The following is a 23,647-nucleotide window of genomic DNA, read 5'->3' as shown; positions in this document are numbered from 1 at the left end:
ACTCAGCAGTAGCGACAGGCTGTTTATTTACAACATACCATGCAATAGCTTGACTGACCTGTCCCTGGATAACAGTCACAGTCCGTTAAAATCCATACGCTGTTGTTTTGGTGCAGAGGCTTCCATCATGTCCACCAACGCAGCGTTAGCTTAGCTTCACTCTATCTTTTGGAGGCAGATTGGTAAAATAATGCACGTATTTCCACTCTGAGAAGCTCGTCCTGCCCTCGCATTGACTCGCCATGATTAGCGCACGTGATGTAAACAGAAACACGCCGACAATGCTTCTTCTTCTGTTTTATGGAGGTTAGCACGGCATCTCGCAAAAATATGTAACGCCACTGTAAACAGGAAGTACACTGCAGCTATTAAAGTAACGGACAAACGCACCATATTTTAACAGTAACTGCGTTATGTCTTTAAAAAATATCTAGTTAGAGTACTAGTTACTGCTCGTAGAGCAGTGCCATGGCAGCGCGCGGTGCGCTCATTAGAGCAATATTTTGGGGCTACAAAGTAGAAATTGTAGTAACTAATAACTTTTACTTTGAGTACTATTCAATTGAGCTACTTTTTACTTGTACTTTAGTATTTTATGTATGACTTACTTGTACTCAGGGTTGGGGTCAAATACAATTGTAATTGATAATTAATTACAATTATGGCGGAAGTCTAATTGTAATTGTAATTTCAAAAAATCTGGTGTTGCTGTAATTGTAATTAAATTGTAATTGAGTTTAGATAAATGACTTTGTAATTGTAATTGCCATAAAAATTCTATTATAATCTAATGCAAAACCGGGGAACCATGTTACATTTCTATGTACAGTTCTACACATATGTAGTTAAAAATGATTAAAATATGTTTCATATCCAGCTTTCTCACATTTTACCATTAAAAAAAAAAAAAAAAAAAAAAAAAATATATATATATATATATATATATATATATAAATCGAGGTTGATTAAGAAGCCTAATGAGGTAATCAATAGATAGGAAATAAATTAGATGATAAATATTTGTTTTAGTGTATTTTACAGCTGATTTAGGAGCCGTTATCATAAGAGATGCTAACAGGAAGCTAACACAAGAGGAAGGTTAACTTTTATTAAGTTATTTATTACATGCTCAGTAATTGTGATTAATTGTAATTGAAATTTAGTAATTGAGAACATAACTAAAATGGACTTTCTGAGGATAAAAAATATAATTGTAATTGGGGAAAATGCTGGGCTAATCGTAACTGAATTGCAATTGAACATGGGTAATTGAAAACATAATTGTAACTAAAAAATGTAATTGACCCCAATGTAATTTCAATCAAGTAACAGTACTTCTACTTGAGTAGGATATCAGTACTCTTTATAACTCTTGATGGCATTTAGAAGAAGATTTAAGTGAGAGTAACTGTGTTTTAGTCCCACCCAGTTAGCAGCATGCTGTTCTAATTAAATCACTGGGAATGTTCTCTCACATCTTTGGTCTATGAATAGATTATATATTCAGACCCTTCTTTCTGCTCCACTTTTAACTCAGTCTGTCGTCCCCTCATCCTAATTAAGATGGATCTGCGTGCAGTTCACATCATTGTGGTTATTGTTACAGACGTGTATAGATTAACTGCAGGGCTCCAGTCCCCCTTTCAGCTCAACCAGTCATCAGTGTTGAATGGTACATGTCACTCAGCTGAGGGACGCGGCTTTAAATGGAAAAAAAAAAACATGGGAATCTGACTGGAGAGCAGCGATGGCAGCTGATTAGAGTAAACATGACTTCTTCTTGTCAGATAACTGGTGCGTCTGCATATTTAATGAGGGACAAGAAGGAGAGGAAACTTCAGCTTCCAGATGCTTGTTATTGATGCTATGTCTCAGATAGTACAGTGTGGATGTATGGTTATCAGCACTTAAAAGCTGAGAGAAGAACAGGATGAAGGTAAAGCATGTCAGGGATTCAATGATTTGCTGCGTCTTCCAAAACAATCATTGCCTATTACATGCGGAAGTACAGACAGCAAAAATTGGAAGTACCTACTCCAAAAATAGGAAGTACATACTGTAAAATTAGGAAGTACATAGTGCAAAATTAGGAAGTACATACTGCAAAAATAGGAAGTACAGGGCAAAATTAGGAAGTGCATTCTGCAAAAATAGGAAGTACATACTGCAAAAAAAAAAAGAAGTACACAGCAAAAATAGGAAGTACATTCGGCAAAAATAGGAAGTACATACTGCAAAATTAAGAAGTACATACTGCAAAATTAAGAAGTACATACTGCAAAAATAGGAAGTACATACTGCAAAAATAGGAAGTACACACGGCAAAATTAGGAAGTACATACTGCAAAAAAAGGAAGTACAGAGCAAAAATAGAAAGTATAGGGCAAAAATAGAAAGTACAGACAGCAAAAATAGGAAGTACAGAGCAAAAATAAGAAGTCGGCTACAGACTGTAAAAACAGGAAGTACAGACAGAAAAAGGGGGAAGTACAAACTCCAAAAATAGGAATTACAGACATCAAAAATAGTAAGTACAGACATCAAAAATAGTAAGTACAGACTCCAATAATAGGAAGTACAGACCTGGTTATTCTGCCATGTCTACCTTTACCTGCTATCTGTCTGCATATGAAACATTAATATTGTTTTATGGAGTTTTTTTTAAAACTTTATTTGCGTTGCATCTCAACAGCTGTTAGTCAGTCTTTGTCAGTGTGAATCCAGACCACCATCATGATACTTAAGCCGGATGTTGCATCAATATGCACTACAGTAGGTAACTAACTTTCACCACAACCAAAATGGTTGTCTCTTACCCACCCTTTCCACTGCCCCACCCTAACTCCCTCCTTCCTGTTCATTTCCCCTCACTAAGGTGTAACACTGCCCTCACTTCTTATATCCTCTTTCTGGTAAAGTTTTTCTTACCCTTCCTGAGGGAGGGCTAGTAATGGTCACACTTATGCAATGAAATAGAATAGTATTTATTTCACTGCAATAATAAAATATGCATAGCTGACCTGAAAAAGATTGCACTACATGTAGTGTTGACTTTCGACCGCATGTGCAGATAAGGTAGGTGTGAATTTGATTGAGCAAAAACAACCGTTTTAGAATTCACAACCCTGATCTGCTTCAGACTTTTCTTGCATGTTCACACCGGCCCAAACAAATCAGACTTTCAGGGCAAAACAAATTCTAGAGTGGTTAAAGTTCTCCAGGATGAAATGGTGCAAACGTGCCCTTATTTTTATTATTTGGTCTTTTTTAAAAAGAAGATATGATAACGAATAAACACATTCTCTACATTATTTTAGTGATTAGTTTGTATTCCACTGTCCGGTGTCGCAATAACAGATCTACAGTATAAATTCAGATTTTTTTTTCTTTTGTGTGTTTCCCTAAGATACAGTATGTAGAACAATGTAGTGACACGACCTGTTTTAGGTTACATGATGTTAAGATGAAATGGTGAAAAATAGAATGTGCAACACTAAAACACTGAAACTATAGAAGAGGGAAAAAGACTTAATTCATCTTTGATGGTACAAACAGCACTTATTAGATTTCCTCGACAACAATCTGTTCGCCGTTGGCTTTGAGTCTTTTTCCTGCTCCCTGCTGCGGTTGCTGTCCCTCGATTTAATAACTTCAGTAGCCTTTCACTTATAAGCTGTGTGATTCCTCGAGGGACTCCAATTGATCAGTCAGTGGTGGGCTCTTACATTTTGGCAGCCAGATGAATGGCACTGACACAGACTTCATCTAAAGCTCTAAAGCCCACACTGTAGGAATGTGAGTAGTGTGCACGCATCTGTTCCTACATTTGCACTCTCCGAAGATCTTCATCAGTGAGTAAAAGATTAAATACTAAAAGAAAATGCTGCTCTTCCTACAAGGAAAACTGATGAGCTGACAAAACTCGCACATCCTTTTAGTTAAAGTCTCAATACAGCCATTGTGAACATACGCAGCATAATTATGTTGATTTGTTTTCTTTTTGTTTGCACACTCACACAGAACTCTTCTGGTGCTGGATGTTCCAAACTGCATTCCTTTTAACACGCATCACTTCTTTTTGTTTTCATTTTACACTCCTTGAAATGTTATTGAAAAGTGAACAAAAAATAAGTAGTTGTTGTTTGTGCACAGGGTGAGGGTTTTATTGATTTGTTCTTCTTTTAAACAGATGAAATGAGGCAAAACAAACAGTTGGGACGTTTGGTGATGTCACATTAAAAATAGGAAGTACATTCTCAGAAAATAGGAAGTACTGCAAAAATAGCAATACAGACTGAAGAAATAGAATACATACTGCAAATTTAAGAAGTACATACTGAAAAATAGGAAGTACATACTGAAACATGCATAGTCTTACAGAAATAGGAAGTACATACTGCAAAAATAGGGAGTACATGCTGCAAAAATAGGGAGTACATGCTGCAACAATAGGGAGTACATACTCCAAAAATATAGATTAAACACTGCAAACTTATTTTTGCAGGTGAATTACCTCAAAACTTTCAAAAAGGCAAAATTAAATTCCGATTATATCCCATGATCGGAATAAAAACGTTCTAAATTCACATAGGCGATGCCCTTTAAAATCAATGAGCTTCATAGACCAAGTTTTCATTTTAGCCAAGGTACCACTAAGACCATTCTCAGACACAAACAAACATGTTAACTTAGCAAGTTAGTATAAGTCCTGTTCGGGAAACAAAGATTTCTCACATAAACAACCGTGTCCCAATACCAATAAGAGCTGCAGACTCTGTAGTTCATTAGAAGGATGGACCGCTTTCTTTAGTTTGGGCCACAAACATATTTCCAAACAAATAGCTTAACAGTGTTCACTCCCACAGCAGCATAAGTATTGGGTCATGAGTTATTCTGTGTGACCTGTATATGTTCATAACCACGTTGGTCATTAAAAATTTCACCCTTAAACTGAATGTACCATGTTTCTTTCAGAAGTCGTTTCCTTCATCATACAGAGCTTTATTTCAGCTCAGCAGGTTTGCAGCTGTTGAGAATGGAGGGAGTCTCTTCTGTATATGGAAATCCAATTAAACACTGATCCTGGGAGACGGCGCTTTGTGTTTCTCACGAGGAAGGAGAAATGACAGGCTTTTGCTGCATCCCAGCAGCATGTTTGGCTTTTTAATCACGCAAAGTTGATTTTTATTATTTGGAGAGAGGACAATGATTTTAGTCATTTTATATTCAGTGCTTATCTCTAAAGAAGAGATACTTTTATCACATGCGGGGGCCACAAAAATGTGATTATTTGATCTGAGGGCCACATTACCAACATTTATGTCAGCATTTAGAATAATGACCAGTCTGAGCATTCATTGAAAACGTCTTTAGTGTATTTTCCTGCCATCTTTGTATATTTCTGTGGTTGTTGTTGTGTGTTTGTTGTTTTAAAGTGTATTACTATTTTCCTTGTCATTCAGATATTTTCCTCTCATTTTGTGTATGTTGTTTTGTGTGTTATGATTCATCTTTCTGTACTTTTGTGTTTATGGAGTCATTTTTTGTATTTTTGTTGTCATTTTGTTAATTGTTTTGAAATTCTCTCTGTCTTTTGGAATAATTTTCCGTATTATTATTATTTTTTAACGTTTGGGGTCACTTCTCCAAAAATAGTTGGTACATATTGCAAAAATAGAAAAGACTCCAAAATTAGGAAGTGCACATTGCAAAAACAGGAAATACATACTGTAAAAAAGAAAAGAGAATACATACTCCAAAAATAGTAAATACATACTACAAAAATAGGAAGTACAAACTCCAAAAATAGTGGTTGCAAATAAAAATTAGACAGAGAGCTGCCAGTTTCCCATGTCTGCTCTAATGTATGGCTTGTATGCTCTGCTGTCATAGTAACCTGTTCTAGCTGCTCTGTTAGGTAATGTCAACATGATGTTTAGTCCATATTTGTTTTGATGATAATTCAGATGTACAGTCTTGAACACTTGATGCAACCTCCCAGCCAATTCCGTGCATGCACTGCGTGTGAGCGCTCTTCTTCTCCCGACACGCACGCACGCACGCACGCAGTTTCATTTGTGAAGAAACACTACAATTCACGGTGCTGAAGTCATGAGGGTTAAAGGATCAGCAGAACATTCTGCAGAGATCATAGAAAGGTTAAGACCCCCGTTACCCAGCGAAACAACAATGACAATGACAATAGCTGTGGATATTGACTGCAATGCATGAAGCCACAGGACAGGCTGACAACAAGTGAATAAATATGGGGAAGGAATAAAAGAAAACAAGCAGCAGGAGGCATAGGATAAGGAAAGAAAGGACGGACGACATGAGCATGAGCATGCATAACAACCTGACATGTGATGATATGGTTGATTCATTGTTTTTACTTCTTTTTCATAACAGACATGTACTGTATATAGAGTTTAGACGAGAAGAAAAACTTTGTGTTTTTGTTGTGAGGTTGTCAAGGACAGACAGCAAGAATAGGAAGTACATACTGCAAAAATAGGAAGTACATACTGCAAAAATAGGAAGTACATACTGCAAAAATAGGAAGTAGATACTGCAAAATAGGAAGTAGATACAGCAAAAATAGGATGTATAGACAGCAAAATAGGATGTATAGACAGCAAAATAGGAAGTACATACTCCAAAAATAGGAAGTACATACTTCAAAAATAGGATGTATAGACAGCAAAATAGGAAGTACATACTACAAAAATAGGAAGTACATACTTCAAAAATAGGATGTATAGACAGCAAAATAGGAAGTACATACTCCAAAAATAGGAAGTACATACTTCAAAAATAGGAAGTACATACTCCAAAAATAGGAAGTACATACTTCAAAAATAGGATGTATAGACAGCAAAATAGGAAGTACATACAACAAAAATAGGAAGTACATACTTCAAAAATAGGATGTATAGACAGCAAAATAGGAAGTACATACTCCAAAAATAGGAAGTACATGCTCCAAAATTAGGAAGTACATGCTCCAAAAATAGGATGTATAGACTGCACAATAGAATGTACATAGTCCAAAAATAGGAAGTAAAGACAGCAAAAATAGGAAGTACATACTCCAAAAGTCAGAAGAACAGGCAGCAAAAATAGGAAGTACAGAGCGCAATCAATCAAAACAAAGTACATCATGCAAATTTAAGAAGTACATACTGCTAAGATTTTTACACCTTTAAGTTGTAAAGTGCACACCACGTTTGTGTTTTCCAAGAATCTCCTGCCGGGCTTTACTTTTGATTGTGCGTGGCTGACCAGCTGAAGCTGATTCAACCAGTCGTGCGACTGACAGCTACAACTGTGTGTTGTTCTTGATACCTGGTTACCCGTGTTTGATCACTCCTTTGATTGGCGCATAGAAGCTGGGAAAAAAAAACCCTGTGGCTTTGCTCTCCTTCCATTATCAGACACATGGTTGAGTTATGTGTTAAATCTTACCTTGTGATCTGCAATTTTTTATTTAAATAAATAATATTTAGTTAATTTAACTCTCACTCTTCTACAGCCGATAATGCTGGAAAAGGTTGTAAGGACGTACTTTTTACTGCGTATTGGGCTACACACAGGACTTGTTATTTGCATACATATACTGGAATTTTGTAAATAATGTGAATTACCCAAGATAGGAAGTACAGACTGCAAAAATAGGAAGCACAGACTATATAATTAAATAAAGTACATAGGCTACTGCAAAATTAGAGGAAATACATACTGGAAAATAGAGTACATAGGAAGTAAATACTACAAAAAAAGGAAGTACATACTGCAAAAATAAGAAGTACATACTCTTGTTAAAATAGGGAGCACAAACTGCAAAAAATAGGAAGTAGAGACTGTAAAAATAGGAAATACAGACTCCAAAAACAGCATAGAAAGCAAATTTTCTTAAATGGTTAAAATTCTCCCATAATTAATTTTTTTACACATAAGTAATATTTGTTGTTGTATCTGTGAAGCCTTTTACAGGACTGCGTCACTCAGTCCTAATATAGACTTTTGAATGAGCAACACAAGATATGAAAAAGATAGAATATCCAAGTTTCCCCTTCATTTAGCTCAATGTATGTCTTAGTTCCGTATTTGCTTTATTCATTCAGTGGCTCCTGAGCAGAATCCTCTGCTTTCACAATGATATTGATCAGTAAAAGGTTGGGCTTTGAGCCAACTTTTATTAGCAGTCTCTGTCCTTTTACCTTTCAGTGTGTCTCATCTCTCCCGCCTGCTGATGTGGGTGTCTGCTGATTCAAACTGATGGCAGTTCTAAGTGCTTTAAAACAGGTGTATTGATCACAGTGTGTGTGCATTGTAGTTAGCTACCTTAGTATAAAACACACAAACACCAGCTGCTTCTTTGTGTCTGGGGTTGGTAGCTGACACAACCTTGGAGATGCGCTATTTAAAAAAAAAAAAAAAAAAATCTTTTTAAATGTACTTATAATGTAATATAATGTTCACATTTATAGTGTTTGTGGAAGATATTTTGAACAGTTTTTAAGTACAAATAAAAATCTCAAAACTAAACTGCTAAAACGTACTTGTAATGCGTAATATGAATGAGCACACAAAAAAAAAAATCAGATGTCTTTCATAGAAAAAAAAAAAAAAAAATGTGCATTAAGACCTGCAGTGGGAACATAGCTGTAGATTAGCTCTGTAGATGCTTGGTTGCACAGGATTTAACTGTAGGGGTGTTGCTGTAAGAAATGGATAAATACTTCTGCATTCTACACGTTTCAGTTTTTTTTTTTTCTTAAGTTTTTGTGGCACGTTTTGTTACATAAAATCCCAATGAAATGCATTTACATTTGTTTGTAATATAACAATATGTGGAAGTACATACTACAAAAATATGAAGTACAGACAAAAAAAAGGGAAAGTACGTACTGCAAAAATTGGGAGTACATATTGCAAAAATAGGAAGTAGACAGCAAATATAGGAAGTACATACAGCAAAAATAGGAAGTAGATACTCAAAAAATAAGTACAGGCTACAAAAATAGGAAGTACAGGCTACAAAAATAGGAAGTACAGACAGCAAAAATAGAAAGTACATATTGCAAAAACGGGAAGTACAGATTGCAAAACTAGGAAGTATAGACTGCAAAACGTGGATATGACCACCTTTGCATCATTACTACCCTGACCACCATGCACTGCCTACCGACCTCATCTATCTTTTCCCTGCTTGGGGTTTTGCGGAGCCGCTCCCCTGGGAGCTGTATGCAACAGCTGGAATGGCTGCTCCAAATTAAGGGTGTCCCAATCCGATATTGATATTGGATATCGGTCCAATATCAGCCAGAAAACGAATTATTTATCGGACTGCATCTAAAGTCTCCTATATAAGCTCTCCGATAAGTTGTTGTTTTTGTTCCCGCCCTCAGTTGTTCCCACCATATACTGACAGTAAAAAAAATAACTGAAGTGAACTTGAACTGTTGACTATTGTTCTCTGTTTGAATAACATCACTTGATCAACCCTTCAAACATTCCACACTACAAAATAAGTAATAAAAGTATGTATGATTCGTGTGGATATCGTATCGATATCTGTATCAGCCATTACTCAAGGATGCAATATTGGTAAAATATCGGAAGTTAGAAAGTTGTATCGGGACATCCCTACTTCAAATACTTTTTTACTTCTCAATCCGAGCCTCGGCCTGTGCTGTAATGATGATGACGGCTGATAGGTGTAGATTTATTGTTGAGATGAATAATACAGTATATATTATATGTTCATAGACGAGCAGACGAAACACATGCATCTACAACAAATTCACAAACTCATTAATGCTTTTTTTTCAAATATATCTTGGGATTTGACTAATCACCCTATAACACTGATGTCTTGGATTTGCAATGATCTACAAGGTAAAATCATATACGTTCTTATCTGAAATGATAAAAACCCTCTGTTGTATCATTTCTCTCTGCACTTTGATTTTTTTAACCAAAGTTAATATATTCTATCAAAGCTATTCTAACTTTTAGAATTACCTGAAACCAGAAGGGCTTATTAGCAGCTGACAGATAATCACATCAAAGGCACATAGTCTGACCTTTCTATGCATCAGTACGTTTCAGCAAGATGAAAAGCAATTGTTGTCTTGCCTTGTTGCGAGAATGTAAATAGCAGCGTATTGATTAGGAGCAAAATGTTTTTAATGTTGCAGATGAGATTGTGTGGATTGCTGGATAATAGCAAAATGGGATCCCACTGCAATCTAATTTGAAGCCAAATAGCGAATAGGAAATCTTTACAGTGTAATTAAGGCTCATCAGTAAGGGATGTCAGAACTTTTCAGATGTTTTTCTCTTCTGGTTTTTTTTTTTTTTTTTGTTGCAACTTTTCAATCCTGATTGTTTGTGTAAATACATAAACACACAGTAAAATGAATGAATATAAAACAGAGCAAGGTATTGATGTTTGATTTGACCTCATGGCAGGAGAATGTCCTAGTGAATGTTATTGAGATAATTATTTGTTATTATAAACAGCAGTTTATATTTAAAACTGAAGTTATTTCCTTCAATATTTTTCACGTCATGTGATTATTCTTCCAATAAAGATCTTTGGAAGCTGATTTAAGGTTAGTAACATATTCTAAATATTGTGTTTAGTACTGTGCATTTTTGATAAATGTTCTGCTAACCAGAGGTAAAATGAGAAGATAAACAAAAAACTGGATGGATGCTAAAGGTGGGACAATATGTTGTGTATACTGCAAAAATAAGAATCACATACTGCAAAAATAGGAAGTAGACTCTAAAAATAGGAAGTACACACTGCAAAAATAGGAAATTCATACTGCAAAAATAGGAAGTTCTCCAAAAATAGTAAAAACACACTGCAAAAATAGGAATTACAGACTGCAAGAATAGGAAGTACATATTGCAAAAATAGAAAATCCATACTGCAAAAATCACAAGTACATTCACTAAAAATAGGAAGTAAAAACAGCAAAAATATGAAGTACATTCTCCAAAAAAAGGAAGTAAAGACAGCAGACAGGGGGGTTGGAGTTTTAGTAACTGAGTCCATTATCATCTATCATATCTATCAAACTCTATTTGATGCCAATACATTGTTGTTTACTAAATATGTCCATTTTTTCAAAACCCTAACCCTGATCTGTGTGATTAAGAATTTATTTGTATAGATCTTTATTTTCATTTCCCTCTTTATCCTAAATAATAATAATAATAATAATACATCCAATAGTAGTACAATCTGTCATTTTAGATTATTTATAATAAAACAGGTTGGACTAGGTTGGCATTATCAACAAAATGCAGATCAACTCAGTTATTTCTCCTTGTAAGGAAACTGACAAGGAGCACATGTTGTTGTTGATGCAGAAGTGTACACTAACTAACCGTTGTCTACGTCTGTGCCTCCAGTTCACGTGAAAGCAGGAACCTGTGAAGTAATCGCTGCACATCGATGCTGCAACAAGAACAAGATCGAGGAACGATCCCAGACTGTCAAATGTTCCTGCTTCCCTGGGCAGGTGGCAGGAACAACAAGAGCGGCTCCATCGTGTGTCGACGGTATGCCAGACTTCTCATTGCAGTCTGTGGTGGAAATTTAAGGCTGAATAGATTAGCAGAGAGAAATGTGGCATAGACCCAAAGCTGGGACACCTGTTCCTGTGCCTCTGGGGCTGATTTCACCCACAGTTTACGTGCAGCTTTACTACAGGGTCTGGGACTTGAGGGCATTGTGCGACTCATAATTGTTCTGTTCTTTGCCAAGGCCAATACAGAGTTGTTAAGCACACTAGAGCAGGTCATTTAAAATCTTGTTTTTTCACTTTCACTGTAATGGCATTAACAAGGGGGTTCTCAACAGTTTGGACACATTTTGACACATTCAAGCTGCTTCACCTCCTGTAGAAAAATGTTTAATTATCAGCCCTATTCTGAACACTTGCATGTGTAAACAACTGCATATGCATTTCTTAAGATGTAATGCATGCAAGATATTTGGAATTGAGCTATGTGTTAATTTACCAAATGACTAATGCATGTGCAAAAATTAGGGCCTGCAGTTCATCATCATTGCATCTAAGTTAAGAAAAAAAATACTGGGAAAACTGGAATCATGAAGCAAAATCCTGTATAGTTATGCTTAAGATGTTTGTGCATCATATTTTCTTTAAAAAAAAAAAAAGTAATTGGATTATTCTAGTTTGCAGTTAAACTGGGTTGAATGTTGCTCCTGAGATCAAATTAGTCTGAAAATTAAGGAATAATGTAATTTTAACTTTGAGCAAAATCAAATCAAATGTCCTGGTGGGCCGTTAACTTGAAGTGGGCTGGTCCGGTCTGCCAGACATGGCAACCGGTGACCATAAATGGTCCAAAAGTGGCAAAAATGTGGTAAGAGCAGTGTTTAAAGTGACGAAAATGGGCCAAAAGCAAGAGTGGCCCAAAAAATGGGCAAATAAAGAGGAACCAGGTGGTTTGTAATGGCAAAGGGTCACTTTAATGAGGAAAATGTTTTCAAACAATGGGCAAAATGTGGAACAAACAGAGGCAAAATGTAGGGAAAAAAGGAAACAAGTCGTATTTATTGGGCAAAAGTTAGCTTTTTTGGAAGGAAAATGGCCCAAAAAAATGAAAGAAAGGACACAAATTTGACAAAAGTGTCAGAAAGAACTGGAAAATGGACCAACATTAGGGAAAAGGGGGTATTTATTTGCAAAAGGAAGCTTAAGTCCGAAAAATGTGTCAGAACGTTTTGAAAAGGGGCGAACATGGGAAAAAAATAAAAATAACAATATATATATTTATTTCCCCCCGCAAGCTCTGCGTATGATTAAAAACTTCCCCCTTTAAGCTACTTGATACTCCAGCCTTGTGTGTACTTTCTTACCCCACACATACAAACCCCTTCTAACTGAACACAGCTACTCACCATAGACATTCACCCGTGCTTTGTAAATCAAACTATATTTTCTTCTCTCAAGTGTCGGCTGCAGAACAATAACTGGGCTTTGTCTAGAAGCTGAATGTGCTTGTAGAGGCAACAGAGGATTGGGGCACTTTGAGCTCATGTGTTGTTAATATCTTCCGGTACTGTGCTTTATTATAATTTATTGTATTTTTTTTTTTCAACAGCTTCTATAGTTGCACAGAAATGGTGGTGCCAGATGCATCCCTGCATGGATGGTGAAGAGTGCAAAGTGCTGCCAGACTTTAAAGGTTGGAGCTGCAGTACAGGGAACAAAGTAAAAACAACAAAGGTGAGTAAAATGTAACATCTTTGTGCAAACAATTTGACTATATGACTAAGTATATGAGATTTGCACAAAATGAGAAATGGCTGCAAATTCCCTGCTTAGAGCAGCGGTTGTAAAAAATAAATTGGACGATTGAAAAATAGAGCTGAGAAACAAATAAAAGGAAGCAGAGCTAAAGAGAGTGCTGAAAGACTTTTATTAACTTCAAATGAGTGCAGAGCAGAGCAAGAGGAGGAGACAGCAGGAGGAAATGATGTGACTCACAGGGGAGAATCTGTGAAGTGTGTCTTCAAGCAATCGGCTTAGTTCACGAGAAAGGGGTGAGTTAAGTTCAGCTTTCTGTTTAGTTACTGCTCCGTCTTTGCAAAGAGAGTTCCAGACCCAGTTAGTCAGCTTATTGTGAGTTTCCGAGTCAGATATTTTGGTGAAAGCATTAGTATCAGGCAGTTATCCAAACAAAATATGACTTGAACAGTGAGGCTTTTTAAAACAGATTGTCAAGTCGTGGGTTGGAACCAATTTTCAGGAAGTTGCAAGTATTTGCATAGTCAAAGAAAGCTCTTGTGGTTTTTATTTTTAGGGAAGTTATTGATAGAATATTGTAACTGTCGGTGGTGGTACTTTATCTTAGTAATTGTATGCAAGTAAGGCAATCAGAATGTTTTCTGATGAGATATTTTACACTTATTGAAAACAGCAAAATCGTATTCTTCTATAATGACTTATTTCTCCATCTAATGAGAAGAAGACATGCTGCCTCAACTAATCACTAAGGGTGAGACAAACGTTTCACAGTCCCATGGACCATTTCAGACATTTAACCTGAAGCCATGACAGTGACGTGCCATGAGCACTAGTGTTGGATAGGCAGGGCGTTGCAAATCAAGACTACCAATGTCGACAATTTCATACGTTTCTGCTGGCAAGTGTTAATCTAACAAAATCAACATTGTAAAACACTATTAAAGAAACTTAAACAATTATTCAATATAACCTCCATACTCTCCCTACAAGATATATCTCATGACACGGCAGCGCATTCCGTTGTTTGCGTTGGAAACACAGAAACACGGAGAAAATGACAACTCAGAATAACCTCAGTGAGGAGCATCCACAAAGCCAATCCTATCTTTTGTACCATTCACCGTGAAAAGTACGAACAATTTTCTGACCTTTCCTTTGCTGAAGGTCTGGTATCTCAGGTGTTGGTCTCTCATCTTTTAAAAGCTGTTGTTTTCTCTCAAAAGAAGTTACTCTATCGTCTCTAGCGCTGTCATCCTTCCTGTAGTGTTATCCCGCCCACTGGCTAGAGAACGTAGCAGCAGCGGCCGCGCTCTATCAATTCACTAATGCACTGTGAACGAGCGTATAGCATTTAGCATAGCACGGTTACGTCCAAAGGCAGCGTAGAGAGCTGCCTTTTTACGTAAATGGTTTTCATCTTGGGGAACTGACTGCACATGCGCAAACACAAAAAAACACGCTATGGGAACAGAGGCAGAGCAGTCGTGTGCTTTTGGGAGGGGGTGTGGCCTCCTCCTGCCTTACAGTGAAGTGAGACTGTGCATACTGTATTCTATTGGAAATGGAAAAATAAATAGATCAAAAAATATCAATTCACCCTTGGGTAGGCACTGCCTACCTTGCCTACCCTGACTGCATGTCACTGAGCCATGTACCCCCTACTCGCGTACCCTTTAAAAACACAATAATGTAATGTCATATACAACGTGACCCTACAGGGAAATTTGCCCCTGAATTTCACCTATCCTGTTGAGGAAACATACTTACTAAAAAAACACAAATCTGTAAGCACACAAGAAAACATCTTTGTTCAGAAGTATCACTTGTTTGATTTATTAAACTAGTACAGTGCCCGTTGGAAGTATGTATTCATATAGTGGGAGCTTAAATAGTAATTATGGCCAAATGAGTATATATGTGTTTGAAGGTTGGGTGTACAAAGAGGTGTACATATTCTGTAGTGTTATAAAGGGGTATATTTGTGGGTGCAACGTAAAATAGCGTGTGTGATTTCCCTGATTTAATTCTATGGGACATGTGCATGATAAATGTGTTTGTTTTTTTTTTTAACTCATTTTTATATTTTTTAAGTTTGGTGTATTTTTCTGTAATGTATGTTTTTTGCAGTCATGTGTATTTTTGTATCTGTCTGTCTTTTTGTGTTTTTTGTATAATTGTTTTTTTTTTTACTAATTTAGTATCATTTTATTATAAATACCCTATGTGTGGTGAGGGCATGTTTTGAGATGTGTGAGTGTCTGTGTGTGTGCGTGGGGGCATGCGTGTGTGTGTGAGACTCGCTACCTGGTCGCCGTGTGGGACTCTCTCCATCTCCTCTGTGGGTTCTCTCTCACACACGTGCATCAGCCGCACGCATGCACATACTCCGTCACACGTTGTTAAAATGCGTGTGTCTCATGCTCAATGCGTGAGACTTTAGAGAAAAAAAAAAAACGGACTCAGAAGTACCACGATGTGATCGAAATTGGGAGCTGTAATTTCAAAACAAAATTAAAATAAACGTTTTGCGACACACTTACTGTAAATAACTTTTAGCAGTACAAAAACATACAGTATTTACGATTGACATTTTTTGTGTACTGGAGGAGGGTCTTCTTCTACTGATTATTAGAGGTTGGTGCGCACACTGAGGTCAAAAGCTGAATAGGTTTCATTTCTGGGTAAACATGAATGTGCCGCCCAAGCTAAATAAAATTAAAATGAACATTTTGCATCACCAAATAAGTCCAAAATAAAGCATGCACACACTCAACTTATGTGCAAGCAGTCAAAAAAGTTTCAGGTTGAACAGACACCACGTCAGGGAGAAATTTGCTCCACAAACGCAAACGCATGTACGCACACATGCACGCAGAACTTCCTTGATTTATTCGAGATGAATTAGCCTACTGGCATTTTCAGTGAGAAACCAGTATCTTTTTTGGAAAAAAGAGGTCTACCAAACATTTGTTGATTGAACATATACCAGTAATACAACATATTCATCACCCTAAAACAGTGAAATACAACTCACTACAGCTTTAATGAGAAGGGTGAGGTTGAGACGATGCACAGAACTATGCACATACTCTGGTGGAATTTCATATTTGCGCTTTTTTTGATGAGATTGTTTTTGTATGAGGTTGCACGAAGGGGATCTGCGTCTGACTCCTTGCTAGCGTAATTCGTCCACCATACACCTTGAGTATTGCGTGTTGCTGTCGCTGGCAGGTGACGCCTCAGCTGTGGGCTGACTGGTCGATGGGGAAGGAAATTTTCATTGGTTAGCTGTGCACGATGGAATGTCACAGTTGTAAATCAATCAATGAAATTTAACTCAAGGCTATGCCAGAGCAGGGCGACTGGCCATGTAATGAATTTGCTCACCACTAACGGGCAGTCTTAGATCAGTCTAGATCGATGTGCAATTTGTGGCAATGCATGGAGGCTCCTGACTGCTGGCCAACTTCTAGTTTCCAAATTTTTTTATGCTGTTTTTAATTTTTATTCACATACCCCCTATGACAATTTGCATACCCCTGGGGGTACCCTTACCCCACTTTGGGATCCTAGGGTCTAGGCGATCTCGGGCCCCTTATTTTATCTCAAATTTGGAGGTATCGCTCTCTGTGTCAGAACAAACAGGCAGGTGTGAAGACGCCCTAAGAAAGATTTGGTCTTAATAAGTTTAGACGAGCTTTTGTGGGTTTGAAATATTGTGCATAGCTTGTCATTGGAAAATGCACCGTATCTATTTTTAAAAAAATGAAGATCATATAAACACTTTGTGATTCATCTCACTCAGCTGCTCCAGTGACTTTTGTAGATGACTGAAAAACAGATTATGTTCATGTCATTATATTTAGTGCTTTTGTAGCGACTGTCAAGAGCCACTTACTGGGAATGTGTTAAAAGGAGCTTCATTTAATCATTTTCCACTAATGATGTTAATACATTTATTAGGATTTGTTTGTCTGTTATGTGGATTTTAAGGGACTACTGATGTCATTTCTCAAGCAATTGAGAGCAAATTGTATGGGTTGCGTGTTGTTGGTTTTCTCATTAGTACCTAGCGTTTTTACTACAAGCTGTCAATAGAATGTTGTGTTGCAAGGCCTAAATAGAATGCAGAATATTCAATGTGAAATATTTATGATGTGACACATTAACTGGCAATTAACTCTATAACAATTAGAACACATAGATAATTAAATCAATGTGTGACACATGTATGCAAAAGTTTGTTTAAAAAAAAAAAAAAAAAAAAAACTAATTCAAAAAGGTACGCTCTTTTAATCTTTAACCTTTCCGGTTTATTACATAATTTTGAGCTGATCAGTTCACAGCTTTATTTGTCCATCACACTTTTAAGGTTTCAGTATTGAGATTGTGAAAAACAGACCAAGTTCAGGACTGAACAATGAAAAAAAAATACAGAACTTAAGCAAAAACAAAAGGCAAGTAAATGTTTGTGTTAATAAAAGAAAGGATTTAAAGCTGAAACTATCTGATAAAACTAGCATTTTAATGCATTTTAGTGCATTTCTGTTGTTCTTGTGTATTTTTCCTGTAAAACATATGTTTTTTGGAGTCATATTGTGTATTTGTGTAGTCATTTTGCATTTTTTTGGAGTCATTTCTGTCTATTTTTGCAATTTAGTTTATTAGTTTGTTAGTACTGTGGGTTTGCTGTGTCATTTTTTGTGTTTTTTTTGTGTTTTTATGTACTTTTGTTATAATTTTCTGTAATTTCATATCTTTTTTTGAGTCATTTTGTGTATTTTTATTGTATTTTTGTGTTATTTAGGCATAATTTTGTACATTATTATTGTTTTATTTATTTTTTTGGAGTATTCTGTGTTTTTCTTGTCTTTTACTGTATTTTCCTGCAATGTTGTAATTCTTCGTATTTTTTTATGAATTCTTGCTTTTTTTTTGTGTATTTTTCTGTCATTTTGTACGTTTTACTTTGGGGGCCACATAAAATTAGACCGAAGGCCATATGTGGCCCCCGTGCCGCCAGTTGCCCATGTCTGCAGTAGACCCTTAGCCATCCATCACAGTCCACAGTTTGACTCACCAAACGCCTGTAGTTGATCTCCCTCCTCCATTATTTATGGCTACAGGAGGCCTAGTTGAAGAGAGCTTTTTTACTTCAGCTGGGTTAATAATTCATGCCATCTCACACAGCCAGGGGAAAGCAGGAACAGAGGAACAGACAAGCAGGGGTCCAGGTGGCAAGTAGAACCCGTCAGAACCACGGCTTCTTTTTTATTAGAGAGTCAGCGGGGGTCAGTTCGCGCTCATGGCCTCACTGCCTCCCACAGAGAGCCAGCGAAGGGAAGGCTTGTGTTTGCTGGAAGGCTTCGTACCATGGCTTCCCGGACTGTTAACGTTATTCTGAGGAGTGAGCAGAGGGCTTTCTTTTCTCTACTGCTGTTTGTGCATGCTCCTTTTTTTAGAAAAGCTGAAATTTCCATTAATAAAAATGAATGGCTTTACATAAATAAATCTATCACAGTGTATTTGGTCATTCGACAGTCCTTTTTCAGTATTTTATCCTTAAGATTTTAACTTAAAATGGTATCATGTGTGTCACATTACAGGGTAATGGCAAAAATGAGGACCAATTGTTTCATATTGTCAAGGCATTGGTTTATTTATTGGTGGGTATGTTCTGTTTATTCTAAAATCCTTTAATCAGATTAGGCTGTAATGTATCCAGCTATTTATTCCACTGAGATTTATCAGTGAGAAAGACCTTCTAGTATGCCTTCAATTTTTCTGTGCATCAATGGCCATGGTTACATTATGTTTTTTAATTTAAAAATAATTATTTATAATCAAATAATTGAAAATTGAACAATTCTGCTTTGTGTTTACATGGAAATAGTAATTGCGAATTGAGGTTTACATGGAAAAACGTTTATTCGCATTTATTTGATTACGCTTTAGGTCTGGGGGTTGGGAAGGGTTCTAATTGGTTTTGATTGTAGTTTTGAACCAGCAGCTAGCCAATAACACACTGTTTCACCCTAACCCTGTTCCACATAATCTAAGGCTGTTTTTCGTTAAATAGTCTCATAGGCTTCAGGCGGCCATCCCGGATGATGTCGTCACTAGTGCGTCACTGCTACAGGATGAGCATGTGCAGAATGACTGGAGATAATTTCCAGCTAAATGAACGTATACAAGATTGAAGAATTATTCCATTTGGCCATTTTCACTTCATTTAGATGTCATTTAATTTTTTTTTTTTTTTTTAAAGAGAATTTAATCTTTATTCTGAATCAAAGCAGAATTAAAGCTCTCATGTGAATGTAGCCAATGAGACTTGGTCACATGTTATCAGTCGGTCGCCAATTTAAACTTTTCCTGTTTCAGTAGGAAATGTTATTTATTCTATCCTAACACTGGAAACATCTTACGTGATTTTTGGAGATTGCCTGATCCAATCATGTCATTATTACAATTGGGTCTATACATATTGTATGTACAAGCACTTCCTATACTCAGGAACACGAGAATTCCACACGGAAAAGTTTCTGTAAAGCTTTCAGGCTGGGAGTCAAACCCATGCCTTTGCACAATGAGGCAGAAGATAATGTGTTCCCCACATTAATATTACAAAGACAGCTTAGCTACAGCAAACTGTATAATTATCTACCAATCTATAAATCCCCACCTAATGCATTCAATCAGTTGCTAAGTTAAGGCAGGCATCTAAATGTTTGCAACTCACGATTCATGTTCTCACACAATATACGGTTCCTGGCACGGCTTCAACAGTGCTATACCCTCACGAGGGGCGACCAAGATTTTCTTGCGACCATACGATTGCTGATTGGGAGCTGGTCGTGAGGTGTTAATCGCGTCTCGTGACTAGGGATGCACATCGTTAACCGGTTTTGTTTGGGAACTGTTTCTTAGTCAAACGATTCTTTGGAATCGCTAACAAAAACCCTTTACGATTCCGCTATGGATTCTTCCCTGGCTGTAAACAAACGTATCCCACTCACAATGACATCACACACACAAGCTGCTGCAGAGCAGAGCTGAGCTGCTGCATTTCACAAAGAAGATCTTGTGCTGCAAAAGCGGTAACACAACCAATATGTCCAAACATTTGGCCACACAACACGGCATTATGTGTCTTTGACACATGTAGCGGCATCAGCCCTAGCACTAGCACAGCAGGGGTACAGTTAAAGAGCTCTCTGCCGCTGGCTCTACGCTGCACTAACTCCATTGACACTTTTATACAGACAAGCTTTTAATTAACCTCTTTTATTAACTTGGTGTTAACATTGTATTTTCTTTTTTCTTATTTTGAAGGATTGTATTGTATCTTTGTAAATCGTTGTTTATTCTGTTTTGTGAAGCACTGTGTTTTTACTGTACAGCTCTTTGTGATTTCTATCTATGAAAGGTGCTATATAAATAAAATGTACTTACTTACTAATGTGATAATTATAAAAATGAGGTTAATTTATTATCCTAAGCCAATAGCAACTTGACTTGTGGACTCATTTTACTCATTTGAGTATTGTTCATTCTCAGCGGTGAATAATTAAGATTTATATTAATAAAGCTGATAATTATTTTAATAAACCAGGTTGTATTATTGTCTGTACTCATGTACTACTTGTTTTTCAGCCTATTTGGGAATCGATAAAGCATCAGAATCGCTTAATCCTTAATATACATCCCTACTTGTGACTTCATACTACACCATGCACAATGCACCACTTTGCAGAGACTCGGCCAAATCCCAAAAATATTTGCACGAGTGAATAATCAGCTAATAATGTTCCAAAAATCATGTCTTTAGTTGTCAGTTGGATCCATTGGCTGAGAGTCTTTGCTAGCTAGAGTCCATATGTTTTTGACTGAGAGAGTAAACCAACACCAGCACAGGTTGATCTTCTAAACTTAACACAGAAAGGTTTTTCTTTTCGTTCTTGACTTTAATTGCATGAATAAGAAGCAGTAAAAGGAGGGTTTGCGTTGCAGCCTTACAGCTCTGATGTTCATGTTTCAATCAGCAGATGGTGTGTGGGTTTCTCTGAATACACAGATTTACAGTCCCAAAAATACATCACGTTCAGGTGTACACAAACTCTCTCCTTGCAGTTGATGGCAACCTGTTCACTATCATAAATCCTTCCTTTCTTTGATGTCCAGAGGTGGTAGTAAAGATAAAAAATGATGGTGTCCTCGTCCCTCATGATGAAGTCACAGCAGTAAATCAGACGTCTCCTCAGCCTCCGGTTCTTCTCTTTGTAAACTGCACAGGGTCCCTCTTTCTGTGCATGCCTTGGAGTAGCTGTAGTCTCTCTGATAATGTCAGGAATTATAACCCTTACAGTTCAGGCTTTTCACCTCTCATTAATCAAGGGACTGAAGGCAATGCTCAACAAATGCTGCAATGCCTTCAGAGAATTATTCAAGGCAATAAATAAAGTAAACATTTGCACATGCACCACATCGGTTTGAAAGAGGTTTACAACATGTACAGTATTGTACACTGAAGTTACTTTGAACTGTTCTGCTTAAAAAGCTTCCATAGAAGCACAAATGTGCAGCAATTTGTGTTGCTATTACTATGGAAAAACATCCATATTGTCCATATTGACAACTTTTTTTTTCAGGATGTTTGCTTTGATCTCCTGACATGTTTCGACTGTCACCTGCCAACCTTCTTCATAGGCATCTGCTGATCACTTTGATGTGTCCAATTAATGCTTGAACACAGTTTTGTCCATGACTTCTGCGTAATAATACCAGAAAGTTCATTTTGACTTCTGAAAAGACTAAACTCTGTGTCCAAGCATTAATTGGACACATCAAAGTATACGCCTCTGAAGAAGACTGGCAGTTGACAAAAATGACATGAGATCAAAGTAAACTTCCTGAAAAACATTTTAAGAATAAATGAAACCTTAACATATTATTCAAAAATAAAACAAAATGTTGTTTTGCTGTTTTCAAGTCTTGTATTTTCTATTTCTATTTCTGATCATTGCAGACGATAAAGAAAAAACATATCTGGACCACATTTTAAACAAAGACACATGGCCCTCGGGTATATTCCCATTTGCTTGCAAAATACAGCCTTAAAAATTTTTTTTTTCACATTTTAGCAATAAAACTATTTTTACTTCCATTGTGTCTGACTTCTAATGAGGTCAAAACTCAGAGTAAATTTGTTGCAATCATTTCAGCAGAGGTATAGATAACGTACATATCCTCATTACTTCAGTGGAAGTACTGATATTCGTTGTCAAATAACTTTAAAAAAAAACATTACAAACATTAATGATTTCCAATGGAAACATGCAGTCACATTATCTAACTTTCCTTCTTCTTCACGTCTTTCCCCAGGTCACCCGATAGTCGTCTGTTTCCTGGATGTTGGCAACCTTTAACGGGTGGAGAACAAGGCTCATTTTTTCTCCATCAACACTGTAAGGCATGTGAATATTTGTAATTTGAGGATCTATGGAAACTAAAGACTAACGAGAGACGAAATGACAGACATTCAGAGGAAAAAGCCGACAACCAGGATGCTTCTTAGTGGATTACCATATCCTTACATCAGCAGTAGTTGTCTCGTAGCGCTACTGCCCACCCAACCAATAACTCAGACTGTGGATCACAACGGTAAAAGAAGACGGCTTTGAAACTAAAACCACGTGATGTGAAACATTTCTGTATTTTTGCCACAAAAGAGATACGCACTCTTGATGCCTATCTGTGTTGGAGATCATGTCCATCATAAGCATTTCCATTCCTTTTAGCCTTATTTAGCAGATGTTTTCTCGGTTTCATTTCAGTTCATTTGAAAGTGACCGACTTTAAGCAGCTTCATCATCGGCTTTCTTGCCACAAAAATAGATTCAAGAGAAAAAAAAAATCCTTAAACTCATTAAATTGAGTTCTGCCAAAATGTTTTTTCTGGTATTTGTTGTTTATAAAGCCTGGTGACTGCTATTCATTAGAATTGTCGATATTGTATCAATAAATCTATCTCTATGAATATTACTATTGAGAAATACAGTTGTTGTTTTTGTTTTTTCTAATTTCCGTTGTTCTGTTACAGCGCAAGTTTAGTGTTTGGATCATTTGTTGTGGAGCAGGAATTGTGACAATATGATTGCAAAAGACTTAACAATTAAACATATAATTTAAATGTTACATTTACTAATTCAGACCAAAAGTATTTCACACCTCAAAATACTCTGTTTGATTTAATCTACATTATTGTGTCATGAAATTAACCATGAAATTTTCTTGCTGCTGTTTGAGAGTGTTGATGCAAAAGAATTATACATTTAAATGAAAATAAC

The 23,647-nt window shown here is 36.7% G+C and overlaps 1 protein-coding gene across 4 annotated transcripts in view; it reads left to right on the top strand.

The window, feature by feature from the left end:
* tafa3a (TAFA chemokine like family member 3a) overlaps positions 1-23,254 on the top strand; it is a 121,131-nt gene extending 97,877 nt beyond the window's left edge. For all 4 annotated transcript variants that reach the window (XM_028447211.1, XM_028447213.1, XM_028447212.1 and 1 more), the window contains exons 3-5: positions 11,431-11,580; positions 13,153-13,277; positions 22,683-23,254. In XM_028447211.1, coding sequence (XP_028303012.1) covers positions 11,431-11,580; positions 13,153-13,277; positions 22,683-22,694 — 287 coding nt within the window. In that variant the 3' untranslated portion in view covers positions 22,695-23,254. The remainder of the gene's footprint in view (positions 1-11,430; positions 11,581-13,152; positions 13,278-22,682) is intronic.
* The last annotated feature ends 393 nt before the right edge of the window (positions 23,255-23,647 follow it).

Source organism: Gouania willdenowi, chromosome 5 (assembly GCF_900634775.1).
Source record: "Gouania willdenowi chromosome 5, fGouWil2.1, whole genome shotgun sequence".
Classification (NCBI taxonomy): Eukaryota; Metazoa; Chordata; class Actinopteri; order Blenniiformes; family Gobiesocidae; genus Gouania; species Gouania willdenowi.
The sequence above is the reverse complement of the archived record's forward strand: the minus strand, read 5'-3'. Positions and strand labels throughout refer to the sequence as shown.